Genomic DNA, 19,818 nt, shown 5'->3' with positions numbered 1-19,818 from the left:
GAGGCCCATACCATTTCTGTCCTTTATTGAGCCCATCTTTGCATGAAATGTTCCCTTGGTGTCTCTAATTTTCTTGAAGAGATCTCTAGTCTTTCCCATTCTGTTGTTTTCCTCTATTTCTTTGCATTGATTGCTGAAGAAGGCTTTCTTATCTCTTCTTGCTATTCTTTGGAACTCTGCATTCAGATGCTTATATCTTTCCTTTTCTCCTTTGCTTTTCGCCTCTCTTCTTTTCACAGCTATTTGTAAGGCCTCCTCAGACAGCCACTTTGGTTTTTTTTTTTGCATTTCTTTTCCATGGGGATGGTCTTGATCCCTGTCTCCTGTACAATGTCACGAACCTCTGTCCATAGTTCATCAGGCACTCTATCTATCAGATCTAGTCCCTTAAATCTATTTCTCACTTCCACTGTATAATCATAAGGGATTTGATTTAGGTCATACCTGAATGGTCTAGTGGTTTTCCATACTTTTTTCAATTTAAGTCTGAATTTGGCAATAAGGAGTTCATGATTTGAGCCACAGTCAGCTCCTGGTCTTTTTTGTTGACTGTATAGAGCTTCTCTATCTTTGGCTGCAAAGAATAGAATCATTCTGGTTTTGGTGTTGACCATCTGGTGATGTCCATGTGTAGAGTCTTCTCTTGAGTTGTTGGAAGAGGGTGTTTGAGCATACCTCCACAGGAGATGCTCAAACACAGTTCTGTCTGAGTCTCTGTGGGGTCCTTGGGTCCTGGTGCACACAACATTTGTTTGAGTTCTCTGAGCATCTCTGGCAGGAATGGGGTTTGATTCTAAATGAGAATTTGGTGCTTGCTTAGGCAGCACATATACTAAAATTGGAACGATACAGAGAAGATTAGCATGGCCCCTGCGCAAGGATGACACACAAATTCGTGAAGCGTTCCATATTTTTAAATCTTCCAGCAAACAAAAGCCCAGGTCCAGACGGCTTCACAGCTGAATTCTACGAAAGATTTCAAGAAGAGCTAACACCTATCCTCCTCAAACTCTTCCAGAAAATTGCAGAGGAAGGTAAACTTCCAAACTCATTCTATGAGGCCACCATCACCCTAATACCAAAACCTGACAAAGATACTACAAAAAAAAGAAAACTACAGGCCAATATCACTGATGAACATAGATGCAAAAATCCTCAACAAAATTCTAGCAATCAGAATCCAACAACACATTAAAAAGATCATACACCATGACCAAGTGGGCTTTATCCCAGGGATGCAAGGATTCTTCAATATCCACAAATCAATCAATGTAATTCACCACATTAACAAATTGAAAAATAAAAACCATATGATTATCTCAATAGATGCAGAGAAGGCCTTTGACAAAATTCAACATCCATTTATGATAAAAACTCTCGAGAAAGCAGGAATAGAAGGAACATACCTCAACATAATAAAAGCTATATATGACAAACCGACAGCAAACAGTATCCTCAATGGTGAAAAACTGAAAGCATTTCCCCTAAAGTCAGGAACAAGACAAGGGTGCCCACTTTCACCGCTACTATTCAACAGAGTTCTGGAAGTTTTGGCCACAGCAATCAGAGCAGAAAAAGAAATAAAAGGAATCCAAATTGGAAAAGAAGAAGCAAAACTCTCACTGTTTGCAGATGACATGATCCTCTACATAGAAAACCCTGAAGACTCCACCAGAAAATTACTAGAGCTAATCAATGAATATAGTAAAGTTGCAGGATATAAAATCAACACACAGAAATCCCTTGCATTCCTATACACGAATAATGAGAAAGTAGAAAAAGAAATTAAGGAAACAATTCCATTCACCATTGCAACGAAAAGAATAAAATACTTAGGAATATATCTACCTAAAGAAACTAAAGACCTATACATAGAAAACTATAAAACACTGGTGAAAGAAATCAAAGAGGACACTAATAGATGGAGAAATATACCATGTTCATGGATTGGAAGAATCAATATAGTGAAAATGAGTATACTACCCAAAGCAGTTTACAAATTCAACGCAATCCTTATTAAGCTACCAGCCATATTTTTCACAGAACTAGAACAAATAATTTCAAGATTTGTATGGAAATACAAAAAACCTCGAATAGCCAAAGCAATCTTGAGAAAGAAGAATGGAACTGGAGGAATCAACTTGCCTGACTTCAGGCTCTACTACAAAGCCACAGTCATCAAGACAGTATGGTACTGGCACAAAGACAGAAATATAGATCAATGGAACAAAATAGAAAGCCTAGAGATAAATCCACACACATATGGACAGCTTATCTTTGACAAAGGAGGCAAGAATATACAATGGAGTAAAGACAATCTCTTTAACAAGTGGTGCTAGGAAAACTGGTCAACCACTTGTAAAAGAATGAAACTAGATCACTTTCTAACACCATACACAAAAATAAACTCAAAATGGATTAAAGCTCTAAATGTAAGACCAGAAACTATAAAACTCCTAGAGGAGAATATAGGCAAAACACTCTCCGACATAAATCACAGCAGGATCCTCTATGATCCACCTCCCAGAATCCTGGAAATAAAAGCAAAAATAAACAAATGGGATCTAATTAAAATTAAAAGCTTCTTCACAACAAAGGAAAATATAAGCAAAGTGAAAAGACAGCCTTCTGAATGGGAGAAAATAACAGCAAATGAAGCAACTGACAAACAACTAATCTCAAAAATATAGAAGCAACTTATGCAGCTCAATTCCAGAAAAATAAACGACCCAATCAAAAAATGGGCCAAAGAACTAAACAGACATTTCTCCAAAGAAGACATACGGATGGCTAACAAACACATGAAAAGATGCTCAACCTCACTCATTATTAGAGAAATGCAAATCAAAACCACAATGAGGTACTACTTCACACCAGTCAGAATGTCTGCGATCCAAAAATCTGCAAGCAATAAATGCTGGAGAGGGTGTGGAGAAAAGGGAACCCTCCTACACTGTTGGTGGGAATGCAAACTAGTACAGCCACTTTGGAGAACAGTGTGGAGATTCCTTAAAAGATTGCAAACAGAACTACCTTATGACCCAGCAATCCCACTGCTGGGCATACACACCGAGGAAACTGGAATTGAAAGAGACACATGTACCCCAATGTTCATCGCAGCACTGTTTATAATAGCCAGGACATGGAAACAACCTAGATGTCCATCAGCAGATGAATGGATAAGAAAGCTGTGGTACATATACACAATGGAGTATTACTCAGCAGTTAAAAAGAATACATTTGAATCAGTTCTAATGAGATGGATGAAACTGGAGCCGATTATACAGAGTGAAGTAAGCCAGAAAGAAAAACACCAATACAGTATACTAACACATATATATGGAATTTAGAAAGATGGCAATGACGACCCTGTATGCAAGACAGTAAAAAAGACGCAGATGTGTATAATGGACTCTTGGACTCAGAGGGAGAGGGAGAGGGTGGGATGATTTGAGAGAATGGCATTGTAACATGTATACTATCATGTAAGAATCGAATCGCCAGTCTATGTCCGACGTAGGATACAGCATGCTTGGGGCTGGTGCACGGTGATGACTCAGAGAGACGTTATGGGGAGGGAGGTGGGTGGGGGGTTCATGTTTGGGAACGCATGTACACCCGTGGTTGATTCATGTCAATGTATGGCAAAACCAATACAGTATTGTAAATTAAAATACAGGAAAAAAATTATTACAAAAAAATAAATAAATAAATGAGAACTTGCCCCTCCTACCATCTTACTGGGGTTTCTCTGAACTTCGACATGGGGTATCTCTCACAGTTGCTGCTCCTGACCTTGGACATGGGGTATCTCCTCTTGGCCACTTGCTCGACAGAATGATCTCTGTTGATATCCAAGGCAAACCATTCCATATCATGGTAATCCAAGTCTATGCCCTAACCAGTAATGCTGAAGAAGCTGAAGCTGATGATTCTATGAAGACCTACAAGACCTTTTAGAAAAAAGTTGTTCTTTTCATTATAAGGGACTGGAATGCAAAAGTAGGAAGTCAAGAGATACCTGGAGTAATAGGCAAATTTGGCCTTGGAGTGCAGAATGAAGCAGGGCAAAGGCTAATAGAGTTCTGCCAAGAGAATGCACTGGTCATAGCAAACACCCTCTTCCAACAACACAAGAGAAGACTCTACACATGGACATCACCAAAAGGTCAACACCGAAATCAGATTGATTCTATTCTTTGCAGCCAAAGATGGAGAAGCTCTATACAGTCAGCAAAAACAAGACTGGGAGCTGATTGTAGCTCAGATCAATAACTCCTTATTGCCAAATTCAGACTTAAATTGAAGAAAGTAGGGAAAACCACTATACCATTCAGGTATGACCTAAATCAAATCCCTTATAACTATATAGTGGAAGTGAGAAATTGATTTAAGGGACTAGATCTGATAGAGTGTCTGATGAACTATGGACAGAGGTTCGTGACATTGTACAGGAGAGCGGGAGCAAGACCATCCCCAAGGGAAGGAAATGCAAAAAAGCAAAATGGCTGTCGGAGGAGGCCTTACAAATGCTGTGAAAACAAGAGAAGCAAAAGGCAAAGGAGAAAAGGGAAGATATACCCATTTAAATGCAGAGTTCCAAAGAAGAGCAAGGAGAGATAAGAAAGCCTTCTTCAGTGATCAGTGCAAAGAAATAGAGGAAAACAATAGAATGGGAAAGACTAGAGATCTCTTCAAGAAAATTAGAGACACCAAGGGAACATTTCATGCAAAGATGGGCTCGATAAAGGACAGAAATGGTATGGACCTAACAGAAGCAGAAGATATTAAGAGGTGGCAAGAATACACAGAAGAACTGTACAAAAAAGATCTTCACGGCCTAGATAATCACGATCACCTAGAACCAGACATCCTGGAATGTGAAGTCAAGTGGGCCTTAGGAAGCATCACTATAAACAAAGCTAGAGGAGGTGATGGCATTCCAGTTGAGCTATTTCAAATCCTGATAGATGATGCTGTGAAAGTGCTGCACTCAATATGCCAGCAAATTTGGAAAACTCAGCAGTGGCCACAGGACTGACAAAGGTCAGTTTTCATTCCAATCCCAAAGAAAGGCAATGCAAAAGAATGCTCAAACTACCGCCAAATTGCAGTAATCTCACACACTAGTAAAGTAATGCTCAATATTCTCCAAGCCAGACTTCAATAGTATGTGAACTGTGAACTTCCTGATGTTCAAGCTGGTTTTAGAAAAGGCAGAGGAAGCAAGAGAGTTACAGAAAAATATCTATTTCTGCTTTCTTGACTATGCCAAAGCCTTTGACTGTGTGGATCACAATAAACTGTGGAAAATTCTGAAAGAGATGGGAATACCAGACCGCCTGACCTGCCTCTTGAGAAATCTGTATGCAGGTCAGGAAGCAACAGTTAGAACTGGGCATGAAACAACAGACTGATTCCAAATAGGAAAAGGAGTACGTCAAGGCTGGATATTGTCACCCTGCTTATTTAACTTAGATGCAGAGTACATTATGAGAAACGCTGGGCTGGATGAAGCATGGGCTGGAATCAAGATTTCCGGGAGAAATATCAATAACCTCAGATATGCAGATGACCCCACCCTTATGGCAGAAAGTGAAGAAGAACTAAAGAGCCTCTTGATGAAAGTAAAAGAGAATGAAAAAGTTGGCTTAAAGCTCAACATTCAGAAAACTAAGATCATGGTGTCCAGTCCCATCACTTCATGGCAAATAGATGGAGAAACAGTGGAAACAGTGGAAGGCTTTATTTTAGGGGGCTCCAAAATCACTGCAGATGGTGACTGCAGCCATGAAATAAAAAGATGCTTACTCCTTGGAAGAAAAGTTATGACCAACCTAGACAGCATATTAAAAAGCAGAGACATTACTTTACCAACGAAGGTCCATCTAATCAAAGCTATGGTTTTTCCAGTAGTCATGTATGGATGTGAGAGTTGGACTATAAAGAAAGCTGAGCGCTGAAGAATTGATGCTTTTGAACTCCAGTGTTGGAGAAGACCCTTGAGTCCCTTGGACAGCAAGGAAAACCAACCAGTCCATCCTAAAGGAAATCAGTCCTGAGTATTTATTGGAATGTTAATGTTGAAACTGAAAGTCAAATACTTTGGCCATCTGATGAGAAGAGGTGACTCATTTGAAAAGACCCTGATGCTGGGAAAGATTGAAGGTGGGAGGAGAAGGGGGCGACAGAGGATGAGATGGCTGTATGGGATCACTGACTCAATGGACATGAATTTGAGTAAACTCCTGGAGTTGGTGATGGACAGGGAGGCCTGGTGTGCTGTAGTCCATGGGGTTGCCGAGAGTCTGATATGACTGAGTGGCTGAACTGAACTGGGAAGGCTTTATAAAAAGCTGAGGAAGGAAGAGAAGCAAAAGGCAAGGGAGAAAGGGAAAGATACACCCAACTGAATGCAGGGTTCCTGAGAATAACGCAGAGAGAAAAGAAGGCCTTCTTAAATGAACACTGCAAAAAAGTGGAGAAAAACCACAGAAGAAAGACTAGAGAGCTCTTCAAGAAAAATGGAGGTACGTCAAAGCTGTATGCTGTCACCCTGCTTATTTAAGTTATATGCAGAGTACATCATGCAAAATGCAACGCTGGATGAAGCACAAGCTGGAGTTGAGGTTGCCGGGAGAAACATCAACAACCTCAGACATGCAGACTAGACCACTCCTACGGCAGAGTGCGAAGAGGAGCTAAAGAGCTTCTCGACGAAGGTGAAAGAGGAGAGTGAAAAAGCTGGCTTAAAACTCACCATCAACAAAACCAAGATATGGCATCTGGTCCCATCAATTCATGGCAAACAGGAGGAGAAAAAGTGGAAGCAGTGACAGATTTTATTTTTTGGGCTGCGAAATCACTGCAGATGGTGACTGCAGCCATGAAATTAAAAGATGCTTGCTCCTTGGAAGGAACACTATGATAAGCCTAAACAGCATATTAAAAAGGAGAGATATCACTTTGCCAACAAATGTCAGTCTAGTCAAAGTATGGTTTTTCCAGTAGTCATGTATGGATGTGAGAGCTGGACTAGAAAGAAAGCTGAGAGGCAAAGAATTGATGCTTTTGAACTGTGGTGCTGGAGAAGACTCTTGAGAGTCCCCTGGACAGCAAGGAGTTCAAACCAGACAGTTGTACAGGAAATCAGCCCTGAATATTCATTGGAAGGACTGATGCTGAAGTTCCAGTACTCTGGGCACATGATGCGAAGAGCTGACTCATTGGAAAAGATCCTGTTGCTGGGAAAGATTGAAGGTGGGAGGAGAAGGGGATGACAGAGGATGAGATGGTTGGATGGCATCAACGGACTTGAGTTTGAGCAAACTTGGGGAGATAGGGAGGGAAGAACAGGGAAGCCTGGTGTGCTGCCGTCCATGGGGTTGCAGAGTCCAACATGACTTATCTACTGAACAACAACAAATACTGTTCTATCTGTTAGGTGATACTGACGACTCCACAGGAGCATATGTGGTGATGGGGTATCAGAGAAAATGTAAATCAAGGCAAAGGCTGTTCTGAAGACTCAGGGGAAGGCCGCCTCTCAGGACCCCCGTGTGACGCAACAGTGCTCACTGGAGAACGTTTGCTGTTTACCCGTGAACGCTTTTCAGAGGCCTGGGAGGAGATGAGCGGGCACCGAAGGGCTGGACAGCGGGGCGAACGCTCCATTCTCCAGCTCCTCGACTCCTGTCCTGCCCCGAAAGGACAGGGCCGGTCAGTGACGTCAGTGCCCGCCGGGAGCCCGGCTCCGACGGAGGCCACCCGAGGAGGGCGGCAGGGTTTCGTCCAGGATCCAGCGAAGTCTGGGGAAGACTCGCGCAGAGCTGCCTCCGCGGAGGCGTCTGCAGGTGCACCCGCCTCGGGGGCGTGGCCTGGAGGCCCGGGCGCTGGAGCCAAGCAGCTCAGGCGAACGCCGCCCTGGGCTCCTGGGGCGGCCTCAGCGGCGGAAGCGGGGGGCCCCTCTCCTGCCTGCCGCAGGCCTCAGCTCAGCCCGGGCCTCCGCCCGGAGCAGCGGCCGCTCCGCCACCCCGGCCTCTCCCGGGCCTTCCTGCTGCCCTGAGGCTGCCGTGCCGGCCTCGCACGCGGGGAAGTCAGCCCCGCGTTCTCCGCCGCGGGACTGTCCCGACGCCGCGGGAGTGCTCCGCGCGGCTCGCAGGACGACGCGGGGGTCGAGAGAGCTACTGCCGAGCCGGCGCCGATCAGCTCTCGCTGCGCGTCAGACCGGAGGCGGCCTTCGCACGCCGGCCCGAGCGACTGGACCCCGCAGCCCCGCGCGTCCGGAGCACGCGGGCTGGTCCCGGCTGTGCAAGTGCAGGGCGGTCCCAGCTCCGCGGTGGCGACGCCTCTCCAGGCCCCCTCGAGCGCCCGGGAGGGGCCGCCGCCGCCTCTGGCTCCCGCCTGCCGCCTCCCTGCGGGGCCTCGGGGCTCCGCGTCCGGCAGCCCGGCCGAGACCCGCCAGAGTCGGGGACAGCCCGGCGCCTCCGCGCTCGTCCCCGCCCTCCGCCCGAGGAGGCGGCCTCTCACCCGCGGGGACGCCCGGCCCGGCCAGGCCCTCCCTCCCCGAGGGCCGCCCCCGACCCCACCAGGCGCCCCGGGGTCGCTGACCGCACCACCGGGAGGCGGCCATCGGCCCAGGCTCGAGCCCCGCCCCGCCGGGTCCTGCCCGAGAGACGCCACCTCCCACCAGCGCCCTCGGGGGGCGCAGGGGCTCGCGGGGCGCAGGGGCTCCGGGGGCGCAGGGGCTCGGGGGGCGCAGGGGCTCGGGGGGCGCAGGGGCTCCGGGGGCGCAGGGGCTCCGGGGGCGCAGGGGCTCGGGGGGCGCAGGGGCTCGGGGGGCGCAGGGGCTCCGGGGGCGCAGGGGCTCCGGGGGCGCAGGGGCTCCGGGGGGCGCAGGGGCTCGGGGGGCGCAGGGGCTCCGGGGGCGCAGGGGCTCGGGGGGCGCAGGGGCTCCGGGGGCGCAGGGGCTCCGGGGGGCGCAGGGGCTCCGGGGGCGCAGGGGCTCGGGGGGCGCAGGGGCTCCGGGGGCGCAGGGGCTCGGGGGGCGCAGGGGCTCCGGGGGGCGCAGGGGCTCCGGGGGCGCAGGGGCTCGGGGGCGCAGGGGCTCCGGGGGGCGCAGGGGCTCGGGGGGCGCAGGGGCTCCGGGGGCGCAGGGGCTCGGGGGGCGCAGGGGCTCCGGGGGCGCAGGGGCTCCGGGGGCGCAGGGGCTCGGGGGGCGCAGGGGCTCGGGGGGCGCAGGGGCTCGGGGGCGCAGGGGCTCGGGGGCGCAGGGGCTCGGCCTGGGCGCGGCCCCGCCTCAGAGCCGCGCCTCAGACCCGAACCTCCCCAGACCCGAGACCTCCTCAGACCCGAACCGCCTCAGACCCGAACCTCCTCAGAGCCGAACCGCCTCAGACCCGAGACCTCTCCGCACCTGAGACCTCAGACCCGAACCTCCCCAGACCCGAGACCTCCTCAGACCCGAACCGCCTCAGACCCGAGACCTCCTCAGACCCGAACCGCCTCAGACCCGAACCTCCTCAGAGCCGAACCGCCTCAGACCCGAGACCTCTCCGCACCTGAGACCTCAGACCCGAACCTCCCCAGACCCGAGACCTCCTCAGACCCGAACCTCCCCAGACCCGAGACCTCCTCAGACCCGAACCGCCTCAGACCCGAACCTCCTCAGAGCCGAACCGCCTCAGACCCAAGACCTCTCTGCACCTGAGACCTCAGACCCGAACCTCCTCAGACCCGAACCTCTTCAGGCCCGAATCTCCCCGGACCTGAGAACTTCTCGGACCCGAACCTCCTCAGAGCCGAGACCTCAGACCCGAACCTCCTCAGAGCTGAGACCGCCTCACACCCAAGACCTCCTCAGACCCGAACCACCTCAGAGCCGAACCTCCTCAGAGCCGAACCTCCTCAGAGCCGAACCTCCCCGGACCTGAGGCCTTCCTGGACCGGAACCGCCTGGGACACCTCAGCTGCCCTGGCCTAGGCGGGAGGGGCGCGCCCCGGGGCCCTGCTGGACGGCGGCAGCCGCGGAGGGCCGGGTGAGGCCGAGGCTGAGAGCGCGGCCGGCGGCCGCCCCGCCGCTTGCCCGGGCCCTCCCTCCCTCCGCCGCGGGGCAGCCCGGGGCTCCTCCCGGCCCGCGGCCCACTCTGGAGCCAGCCCTCTGCTTCCGGCCCCCGCCCAGCCCAGCCCGGAGCAGAGGGCGCCCAGCCCGGCCCCTGGCGCCCCGGCCGCGCCCGAGCGCCGGCCTCCCCAGCTGGGGGCTGGCGTCTGGGCCGCAGAGCAGGGGTGGAGTGCCGCGGGAAGCTGCTGCCCGCCGATCCCGCCTGCAGGCCCCGGGCCCCGCCACCGGGAGCCCCGTGGCCGCTGGGGTTCTGCAGCCTCTGTCCTCTGAGGCCTGCATGGTGGGGCGAGGGGCTGAGTGCCAGGTGCCCAGATAACGGGCCCACGCCGGCCCCTGGGCAGGGCCACTCCTGTATCACCCTTTCGGCGCCATCTGTGCTTTCGCTCAGCTCCCCCCTCACCCCCGACCTCTCCCCCAGCCCCCCGAACCCTCTCTGACCCTCCTGTCTGCTTACCTGCAGGGTCCAAGGAGCCGCCGGGGCACCCCGAGGAGTCAGCCCGTGGAAGGACGGCGGCCTCCGGGAGGTGGACGCGTGCGCGTGCAGGGAGGCAGCCACGTGGGCGCTGGCCGTGCTCACCCGGCCCCCTCGGCAGTCGTGGGCCCTGCCTGTGCCTACTGTTCCCTCTGGGGAGCCCGGCACGGAACGGACCCCGCCTGCCGGCCTGACCGCAGGGCCCCCTGGCTGGAGTTCCCCGACCCTGTGGTTCCCGCGGGGGGCCCTTTGCCAACCATCCTTGGATGCGGTACCCCCCTTCCGTCTGGGCCTGGGGCGTCTGCAGCTTTGACCCCCTCGTGGGGAGCCAGCCCTCAGGCCCTTGGTTTCCCAGGGTGTTTCCTTACCCTGTGGGACCCCCACCCCCATACTCCTCACTCCTTCCAGCTCCTGCTACGGGTGCCCCAGGGCCTCGCCCAGATTGGCTGTGTGGGGAGCCAGCACTCGGTCCCCTGGACCCCCAGGCTGTTTCCTTACCCTGTGGAGCCCCCACCCCCATACTCCTCGGCCCCTCCAACTCCAGGTGGGGACAGCCCCGAGCCCGGTGCCCAGCGCGGGTGGCAGCCTCCGCCCTGCTCAGCCCGCCTGACTGCAGTGGGGAGACCGTCCAGAGCTGCTTCCACGTGAAGATGACGCTGGAAGTCCTTCCCTCGGGAGGGCTGTCCAGGTGCAGCATTTGGGCCCCCAAGCACTCTGCAGCCCAGAACTCTGCCCTCTGCCCCCTTCCCCCTGCGTGGACCCTCAGCCGGATCCCCGGGGCCCCGCCCCCACGCCCACGCTCCCGGCCCGCCCCGCCGCCTCTAGCTCTGAGACGTGCCTGGAAACCATGCCCTCCGGTGCTTAGGGGCCGTGGCGTCCGATGAGCCCTGCTGTGCCCGCTGCCCAGATACCTTCCGGATCTGCAGATCTGGAGCACAGATGGGGCGCACGGGCCATTCTTAGTAAACGTGTGATAATGAGCGTCTTACATTCAGAGAAACGATGCTGTGCTGCCAGCTGGGTTCATGCTTCACTCCTTAGAAAGACCCAGCCTCACTTACATGCGTACACTTCCATCCCGTTTTCGAATTTGTTACCAAAAGTTTTTCATGTTATTATTTCCTACTCTGTTGATTATCTGTGCTATCCCACTTTTCTTTCTCAACATTTCATATATTAAAAGAAGAAACCTTAATGTAGGTCTCTTGGTTTTATTGAACCCACTGTTCACTCAGCAATTCTCTTGCGTCTTCTGAAGGCGCTCTCTGCTCCCTGTATTCACTGTGGGCTGATTGTTTCATAACCCCATGTAGGTGGCGCTCGCTCAAGTCATGTTTAGCCTTTATTCTTTCCTAATATAATTTTTAATGCTGTAAAATGTTCTTTAAATGTATCACTTGAGATGTATTCCATAGTAATATGTGATGTTTTATTTCTGTATCTTCTAAAACAATTCTTACTAAGGGGAAAATCAAGTAAATATTATTTGTCTTCTTTCTGCCAGCAGACAAACCAGAATCTTCTTCATGGTTCTGCCTCATAGGTCTGTCTATAATCCTCCAATTACTGTTCTGTTCACCACAGGTGTTATAATGGAGTACTAATGAAAATGAAAACAATATTCATATAAGGCAACTCGAAGGTTAAGTGGAAGTTACTCACTTAGAATATTCATAGACTGTCGTATGTGCGCTTACCATTGAAGCTACACTTTCTCAAGCAGCGTTTTGTACAACATCAATCTCTGAAACAGAAGTATTTTTCTTTACTGATTCCTAGAGAAATCATTAAAAGTGCATTTTGAAGGGGGTAAAAACGAAATGCTCAAGTTGCTTGATACAGTTTTGGAATCTGGAATAATCGCTATGTTAGAAGGTTGTTAAGCTTGAAGAACCCACGTCTCTTGGGACCTGAAGGTGATGGTGTTCAGTCCTAGCTCTGGAAGCGGTTTCTTTGTCAAGCGTGGAGGTCAAGCCTGCTGCTCCTCATGGTGCCCCAGCCCTGGGCTCTGGACGGTGCTCCTACAGAGGGTGCACGGGCCTCACTGTCACTCAGCTGAGTTGTCTCTTAGACGGGATGCAGCCAGTGACTTTCTCTTTTTGCACTGATTGCAAAAGTCTGGACAAATCTGAGACACTTATGGTGACGGGTGCCCAGGGGACCGGCCCCTCGGGAGGCCACAGAGGGTGGGCGTGGCCTCAGGTAGCTAGGCTGCTAGGCCACTTGTCCCAGTGTCCCAAGGACCAGCCTGGACTGGGTTGTCACCACCGTCCACCCCAGGTACATCAATGCCCAGAGAACAGCAAACGTCGCCTGCCATCTGGGCCAGGGCCCTCGGTGGAGTGGCTTGTCAGGGGCTGCGGGCCACAGAGACCCACAGCTCCTCCACACCCCACACCCCCATGGTTTCCTTGCCCCTGCTTCCTGTTTGTGTTTGGAGAATTTCAATGGTAGGAGTAACAGGAAGAATGGAGGCCCATGTACCCTCCACCTACGTGGATTGTTCCTCCTATGAATTCTTTAATTTCTGTCTCTAGTCACATAAATATTCTTACAAGTGATGTCCCCTGTGTCTGTTCCTCAGTCCCCCTCTCAGTCTGTCCTTTCCCCACTAATCTGGTAACGGTGTCACAGTAAATTACGGAGGCCTGACCCTTCCTCATGCGTCTCTACAGAATGAGGGCGCTGTCCTGCACGGCCGGGCCGTCATCGCTCCTGACAGTACGCAGTCTGCAGAGCGTACACACATTCCCAGCTGGCCTTAGAGTGTGGGTTTTCCTTAAGTGTTCAAAAGTGTGTGTTTTTAATTTTTTTTCGATTTAATTTTCTTACTTTAAAATTTTATTTTTGCCTAACAGTGTATTTTATACCTGGCTTTTCTGGGGGGAAGGGATTAGGGTAGATCATATGGTCATTTGCATATCCTATTCAGAGAAGTGAGAGTTCCTCACTTTTCCCCGGGGTTGGGGCTGTGCTCTTTGAGTGCGCATGTTTATAGAGAGCTCTTCATATTTTCCACAGAAAAGCCCTTTGCTAGATGCAAGCGCTGGTTAAATACTCTTCGTGGCTTTCTCCCCTTTGGCTGCCCTGGGTTCGTTGCTGTGCGGGCTTTGTCTAGCCGAAGCTTGCAGAGGCTTCTTTTCCTTGCAGCGCAGGAGCTTCTCGCCGCCGTGCCTCTTCTTTCTACGGGGCATGAGCTGGAGGGCTTGTGGGCTTCCATCGCTCAGTAGCTGCGGTGAACGGGCTTAGCTGTCGTGGGATCTTCCCAGAGCAGGGACCAGACCCGTGTCTCCTGCAGTGACAGGCAGATTCCTTACCACTGAGCCACCAGGAAAGCCCTCTTTGTGTTTTTTTAAATGGCGTCTGCTGGTGAACAGAAGTTTTTCATTTTATAGAAGTCTGATTTGTCAATATTTTTTATTAGTGCTTTTCAATCTGTTTAAAATTATTAAGCCTGTTTAATTCTTTGTCTGCTTCCAAGTCATGAACATATTCTCATATTTTTTTCTTGGAGTTTTATTGTATCACCTTTCATGTTTCCATCTCAAATTAATTTTCTGAACATACTAACTCTCAGCTTTTGGCACAGCATATGCTGTATTTTAGTAAACGTTTCTGTGTACTTAAAAAATTCTTCAATTATTCGGTATAATATGCTACATATGTCAATTAGGTCAAGTCAGATAATTATTTTGTTCACATCTTCTATTTTTTCATGTCTTCTTGTTCTATTACTTATTGAGAGAATTTAAATCTGTGGTTTTGCAATTTTCTATTTTTCCTTTTAGTTCTGTCAATTGTTGCTTTATATTTTAAAAATATGTTATTATGTGTTTTATTGTCTGGACTATTTGTCCCTTTTACTCTTATAGAGTGTCACACTTGACGTTGTTCAGTGCCTCTTGCATTAGAGTCCGCTTTGTCTGGGGATTTACCTGCTCTTTTATTTAGTGTTTGCTTTCCTTGCACTTTGCGCTGTTATATTCAAGTGTGTTTCCTGAGAGCTTGTCTGGAGGTTCTAGCAGGGGAGCATATACTCGTATACGCTTGACGGGAGTCTGGTCCTCCTCTATTGGGAATGGTCATCCTCTTTGGCCGAGTGAGCAGCTTCAGGAGGGACACATATGGGGCGGTGAGGGAGGGTGGGGACAGGCACCTGCCCAGCCAGATCAGCTGAGTCAACCCTGCGGTCACTGGGGTGGCAGCTGCTGCAACCAGATCGCCCTCACGTCCTCAGAAAGCTTTGACCCCAGGCTAGTGGTCTGTCTTTTAGCTGGATTGTTTAGTCCATATGCATTTAACGTGGCCCCTCATGCGGCTGCCCTTGCCCACCATCCCACTGCGCTCTCTTGTCCCATACCTCCTCCTGCACCTGTTTAAAAAATCTCTCCACTGTATCTCATTATTACCTTTAAAGTATACTTCAGTGTATCATTCTTTTGGCGGTTACTCTAAAGATTAAAAGGCAGTTACTCTAAAGATTAAAATACAGACCCTCCATTGATTACTGTCTACTTGGTACAAGTATTTGCACCTGTTTCCAAACCATGCAGTCCAACTCCAGTCTCCCACTTCTCCCTTGCGGGCTGCTGTTAGCTGCTGTAATGTACTCTGCACTCTACGTCTCTGTTATAAACTTGACAAGACAGCGTCAATTGCTTAGCCCTAAATAATCACTATTTTTATGTTTTCCATTTGTCTCCCATTCCTGATCCTTTCCTTCCCGAAGCTCCACGCCTGCAACTGGCATTGTTTTTCTCTCCTTCCTGTGTCTCTTTGGCTTCAGGCTCTTGTGAATTACTCGCTCAGCTTACGTTTGCCTGGAGAATGTCTTCTTTTGGTCCTTCACTTTTAATGGATATTTTGCCAACCCTTTTTTCTAAGTTGGCAGTTATTTTTTTCTTTAGAAAGTAAAGCATCCCTTCATTTCATTTTCTAGTGGGAGTCTAAGTCAGAAGGAAGACTTGGACACATTGGACAGCTTTGAGAGCAAAGCACGTGGACACCCACACTGAGATACTTACTACAGTTAGTTTCTGTTATGGATTGTAACCTGATTCCCCTGCTGGAGAATGTAGCCTGTAGTAAACCAATTCTTCAAAATTTATTGTTGTTGTAAACCCAGTAAAGTTTGTGGACTTACTCTCATGCGCACACGGTGAAGCAGAGCCCCATGTGTGTCCGTCAGATCACACTTGCTGAGTGTGTGGCTCACTTCTACATCCTTGGCTAATCTTCGGTTTGCCTGATCTCTCATTTTCTTAGAGAGGCAAGCATTGAGTATATAGGCTTTATCAAGTTCAGCATTATTCCTTGCCATTCTATTTTTCTGAGAGTTCTAACACTTCAGAATATACTGAAATCTTATCAAACCCTTTCTCTGTAATCTGCCAAGTACAATTTTGTGTAATCGTTAAGGTAGTCATTTTTTGTCTTCTGTAGTTTAACAATGTAGTGAATTATTTCATGTGGAAGATTGTCTTTGCATTGCCGGGTAAAGTACGTCTAGTCATAGGTTTTCTCTTGTAAGACATTTTGCATTTGGTTGTTCCTGTGCGATTTAGGATATTTCACACGATGGGGAAATAACCTAGATGTGTTTTCTTGTGTTGACTTTACCAGTTCTGAATCTAAGGTAATAATAGCTTCCAAAAATTAATTTCAAAATTGTCCTCCTTTAAAGAAAGATTCTGGAGTGTTCTTATGAAGAAGTTTGGGAAATTCATCTGTAAAACTGTCTGTGCCCGGGGCTCTTTAGTAGTAAGGGTGCTACCGTTTTGCTTATGACACCTACTTACCTGTTGCAGTTCGTGAACTGCCTTTGCGGTTCTGTGCTTTGCTTACACGTGTCTCCTCTCATCTTTCTCAGTCTTCCCAGTGTGTCGTGTATTTTTTAAAAAGCAAACACTGCGTTGGTTTTTCACCTTTTACAATCTCTTCATTAGTCTATGTTTGGGGATTTTGTCTTTGTATTTTTTTCTTTCATTTTGTGCCCTTGGCTTTCTTCTGCGGCTGCCTTTCTAACTTCCACTGGAGCTCTCGGTCTCCGTGATGAACCGGAAGTGATACGCGTGTCTCAGAATTCCTCTTTAGCGGTGTCTCGATGACTGGGCAGCTGCTGCATCTGCTATATCTGTTCTGCATGGTGGAGAGGTCCTCCTGCCTGGTCAGGGGCCAGCGTCCATGGCTTAGCCCACCCCGTGCAGTGATGTCTGGGTGGACATTCAGACACTCAGTCCTGACCTCTGGCCATTCTTATGCCAACTTTGAAGGCTTTCCGCGTTCCTGTATGCAGTGTGTTATTTTAAATTCGCTCTTGTTACTTCAACTAGTGTATTTTTTAAGGAAGTGTCACATATTAAGTATAATCACTAAAGTACTTGAGAATTTGGTGCCTCTCGCCATACACTGAATATAAACTAGATGTAATGAGGTAGAACAACGTGATGAAACTGGCTGACGTCACTGTCTCTGCATGTCTCACGGCCCCCGACTGCCCGCCAGCCTGGCTTCGTGAGTGAGAGAGACGTCAGGATGGGCATTCGGGCCGTCCACCCTGCGCCTGGCTCGCTCTCTGGTGTCCCGAGAACACTGTTGTTTGCGACCCTAGTGTTGCAGAGCCTGGGCCGGTGGAGGCTGCACCTCGGATGCTGGACATAGGAACGCACTTCTGCCATCCCCCCGCGCCGGCTCCTCATGCACAGTTCACGCTCCATCTGGTGCACAGAGCTTGGAAATGGAGCCGAACTGCAGCCCTGGGAGCCCCCGTGTCCCTCCGCTCCGGCTTCTGACGTGGGTTCCCCTTCCTGCTCTGTCTCCTGCGGGACCCCGAGGCTGGCTGGCCCTCGTTAGTCTTTGTTTCTTGTTGGTTAGTTGCTCAGTCGTGTCCAACTCTTCGCAACCCTATGGACTGTAGCCCGCCAGGCCCCTCTGTCCATGAGATTCTCCCGGAAAGAACACTGGAGTGGGATTCCATGACCTCCATGATCTTCCAGGGGATCTTCCCAACCCAGGGATCGAACCCACGTCTCTTGCATTGGCCAGCAGATTCTTTATCACTGAGCCCACCTAGAAGTACAGCCCTCACTAGAGCAACCCCCAAACATGACCCCCCTTGTCGGTCACTTCCACTCACTGGGACCGATGCCTGCCTGAGCCAGCCCTGCCCTGCTGTGAGATTCAGAGTGGGGACAAGCCGAGGTCCCGTGTCCTTCCCTGCTCTGGGCTGCCCCAGAGACCGCGTCTCCTGGCTCACCTCCTCCCCGCAGGGTCAGCAATGGGCCATGCTGGGGAGACTGGAGGCTGGGGAGGTGGGAGAAGCGGCCTGACTCCCTCTCTGCCCCCTGCCACCCCTGCTCCCCTGGGCTGCCCTGCCGAGGCCGGGTCCCCTCTGATGTCCTGAATCTCAGGCCGGAACATCCCCTCCTCCCATCACAGCGCTGAGACTTCCTGCTGGTGGCTCATTGTCCCACAGCTTCTCAGCGCCTCCCGAGTGACCAGTGCCCAGAACTAGGCCCCTCAGACCCCAGGTTACAGGACCTCCAGGGCTTGTGTCCTATAGGACAGGCTGAGGGCCTGGATGGGGTCCTTGCAGGCTGAGGCACCTTGGGAAGGTGAGGAGGGAGCTTCAGAGCCCCACCTTGACTGCCTGCTGGTCACCGTTCCCTGCGATGGGGGCGCTGGGGGCCTGGGTCCGGCTGCCCCAGCAGCCTCTGGAGGCGTGCCCCCTCGCACACTGGCTCATCGCTCATCTCCAGCGTGGACAGCGTGGCTCATGGGGTCACTCAGTGAGCAGATAGGCCCACGGGTCGGCTGGATCACCAGAGGCTTGGGGCCGGGACCCTGACACCTGTGTGTCCAGCTCTTCATGCGCCTGTCGAGGCCTTGACCAACTCAGGCCACAGGCCACTACAGGGTGGGCAGTGTGAGTGCTTCTGCTGGGCGGCCGATGCTCCCAGTGGTGTGACTGTGCCCCGAGGCACTCGGTGTCGGCCAGGGCAGGAGCTGGAGAAACCTGAGGGACACAGCTGACTTGGATCAGCACCCTCTGCAGAGCTTTACGGGGGTCAGGAAGTCAGGCGGGAAACCGAGGCCCAGAAGTGTCAGGACCCGCTCACTACATGCCAGGAAGTGCTGGAACCAGGCTTCAAACCCTCGGTCACCATACTCACCCAGGGCTCTGGTCGGTTATCATCCCCGCCCTACCTGTTGGTCTGAAAGGGGACGTCTTCTCAATCAATGCAGGACTGAGTCGTTGGCAGAAGAGCGTTTATCTTGGATTTAAGGGGAGTGTTTCCAGTGTATTTACTTTTTTAAAAAAAATTATTTTTCGTTGAAGGATAATTGCTTTCCAACATTGTGTTGCTTTCTGCCATACATCAGCCTGAATCAGCCATGGTATACATATGTCCCCTCCCTCCTGAACCTCCCTCCCACCCCTCTGGGTTGTCACAGAGCTCTGAGTTGAGTTTCCTGAGTCATATGGCAAATTCCCACCAACTGTCTGATTTTACATACGGTAGTGTAAGCTTTCGTTGTATGCTCTCCATCTGTCCCAGCCTCTCCTTCCTTCCCCCCAACCATGTCCATAAGGTTGTTCTTTCTCTGTCTCCACTGCTGCCCTGCAAATGTTCATCCATACCAGCTCTAGATTCCATATTATGCGTTAATATATGATATTTGTTTCTCTCTTTCTGACTTACCTCGCTCTGTATAAAGGTCTCTAGGTTCATCCACCTCGTTAGAACTGACTCAGATGCGTTCCTTTTTATGGCTGAGTAATGTTCCTTTGTATATACACCACAGCTTTTTTAATCCATCCATCCGTCATTGCACATCTAGGTTGCTTCCACGTCGTGGCTGTTGTAAATAGTGCTGCAAAGAACATCAGGGACATGTGTCTTTTTCAATTTTGGTTTTCCTCAGGGAGGCCTGTCATGCTGCAGTCCATGGGGTCACAAAGACTTGGACACAACTTGGTGACTGAACAACAACAGGGTATAAGCCTACTAGTAGGCTTGCTGGGCCTTATGGTAGTTTCTTTCCTAGTTTTTGAAGGTCTCTCCATACTGTCTTCCATACTGTCTGTACCAATTTACATTCCCACCAACAGTGCAAGAGGGTCTGTTTTTCTCCACACCCTCTCCAAAAATTATTATTTGTGGGTTTCTTGATGATAGCCATTCTGTCTGGCCATTCTGAGTCTCTTGATGAAAGTGAAAGAGGA

At 50.5% G+C, this 19,818-nt stretch overlaps 1 protein-coding gene and 1 non-coding gene across 2 annotated transcripts; both read left to right on the top strand.

Annotated features, from left to right (window-relative positions):
• The first annotated feature begins 808 nt into the window (after positions 1-808).
• Positions 809-915, top strand: LOC138424934 (U6 spliceosomal RNA). The gene has a single exon (XR_011251029.1). It is a non-coding gene; the product is annotated as a U6 spliceosomal RNA (small nuclear RNA).
• A 2,848-nt stretch (positions 916-3,763) lies between these two features.
• On the top strand, positions 3,764-18,105 carry LOC138424374 (collagen, type I, alpha 1a-like). Its single transcript, XM_069561132.1, has 7 exons — positions 3,764-3,807; positions 7,710-9,534; positions 9,589-9,749; positions 9,879-10,037; positions 10,581-10,863; positions 11,001-11,136; positions 18,002-18,105. The coding sequence occupies exons 1-7, from the start codon at positions 3,764-3,766 to the stop codon at positions 18,103-18,105; spliced, it is 2,712 nt and encodes a 903-aa protein (XP_069417233.1).
• The last annotated feature ends 1,713 nt before the right edge of the window (positions 18,106-19,818 follow it).

This window comes from Ovis canadensis, chromosome 19 (genome assembly GCF_042477335.2).
Source record: "Ovis canadensis isolate MfBH-ARS-UI-01 breed Bighorn chromosome 19, ARS-UI_OviCan_v2, whole genome shotgun sequence".
NCBI classification, from domain to species: domain Eukaryota; kingdom Metazoa; phylum Chordata; class Mammalia; order Artiodactyla; family Bovidae; genus Ovis; species Ovis canadensis.
The sequence above is the reverse complement of the archived record's forward strand: the minus strand, read 5'-3'. Positions and strand labels throughout refer to the sequence as shown.

Excerpts from the sequence above, each read along its gene's own strand:
- LOC138424374 (XM_069561132.1), top strand. The coding sequence starts at position 3,764 with ATGGGGTATCTCTCACAGTTGCTGCTCCTGACCTTGGACATGGG. Across the intron at positions 3,808-7,709 it reads CTCCTGACCTTGGACATGGG|GACAGGGCCGGTCAGTGACG; the intron begins GTATCTCCTCTT and ends CTGCCCCGAAAG. Across the intron at positions 10,864-11,000 it reads GCCAACCATCCTTGGATGCG|CTCCTGCTACGGGTGCCCCA; the intron begins GTACCCCCCTTC and ends CACTCCTTCCAG.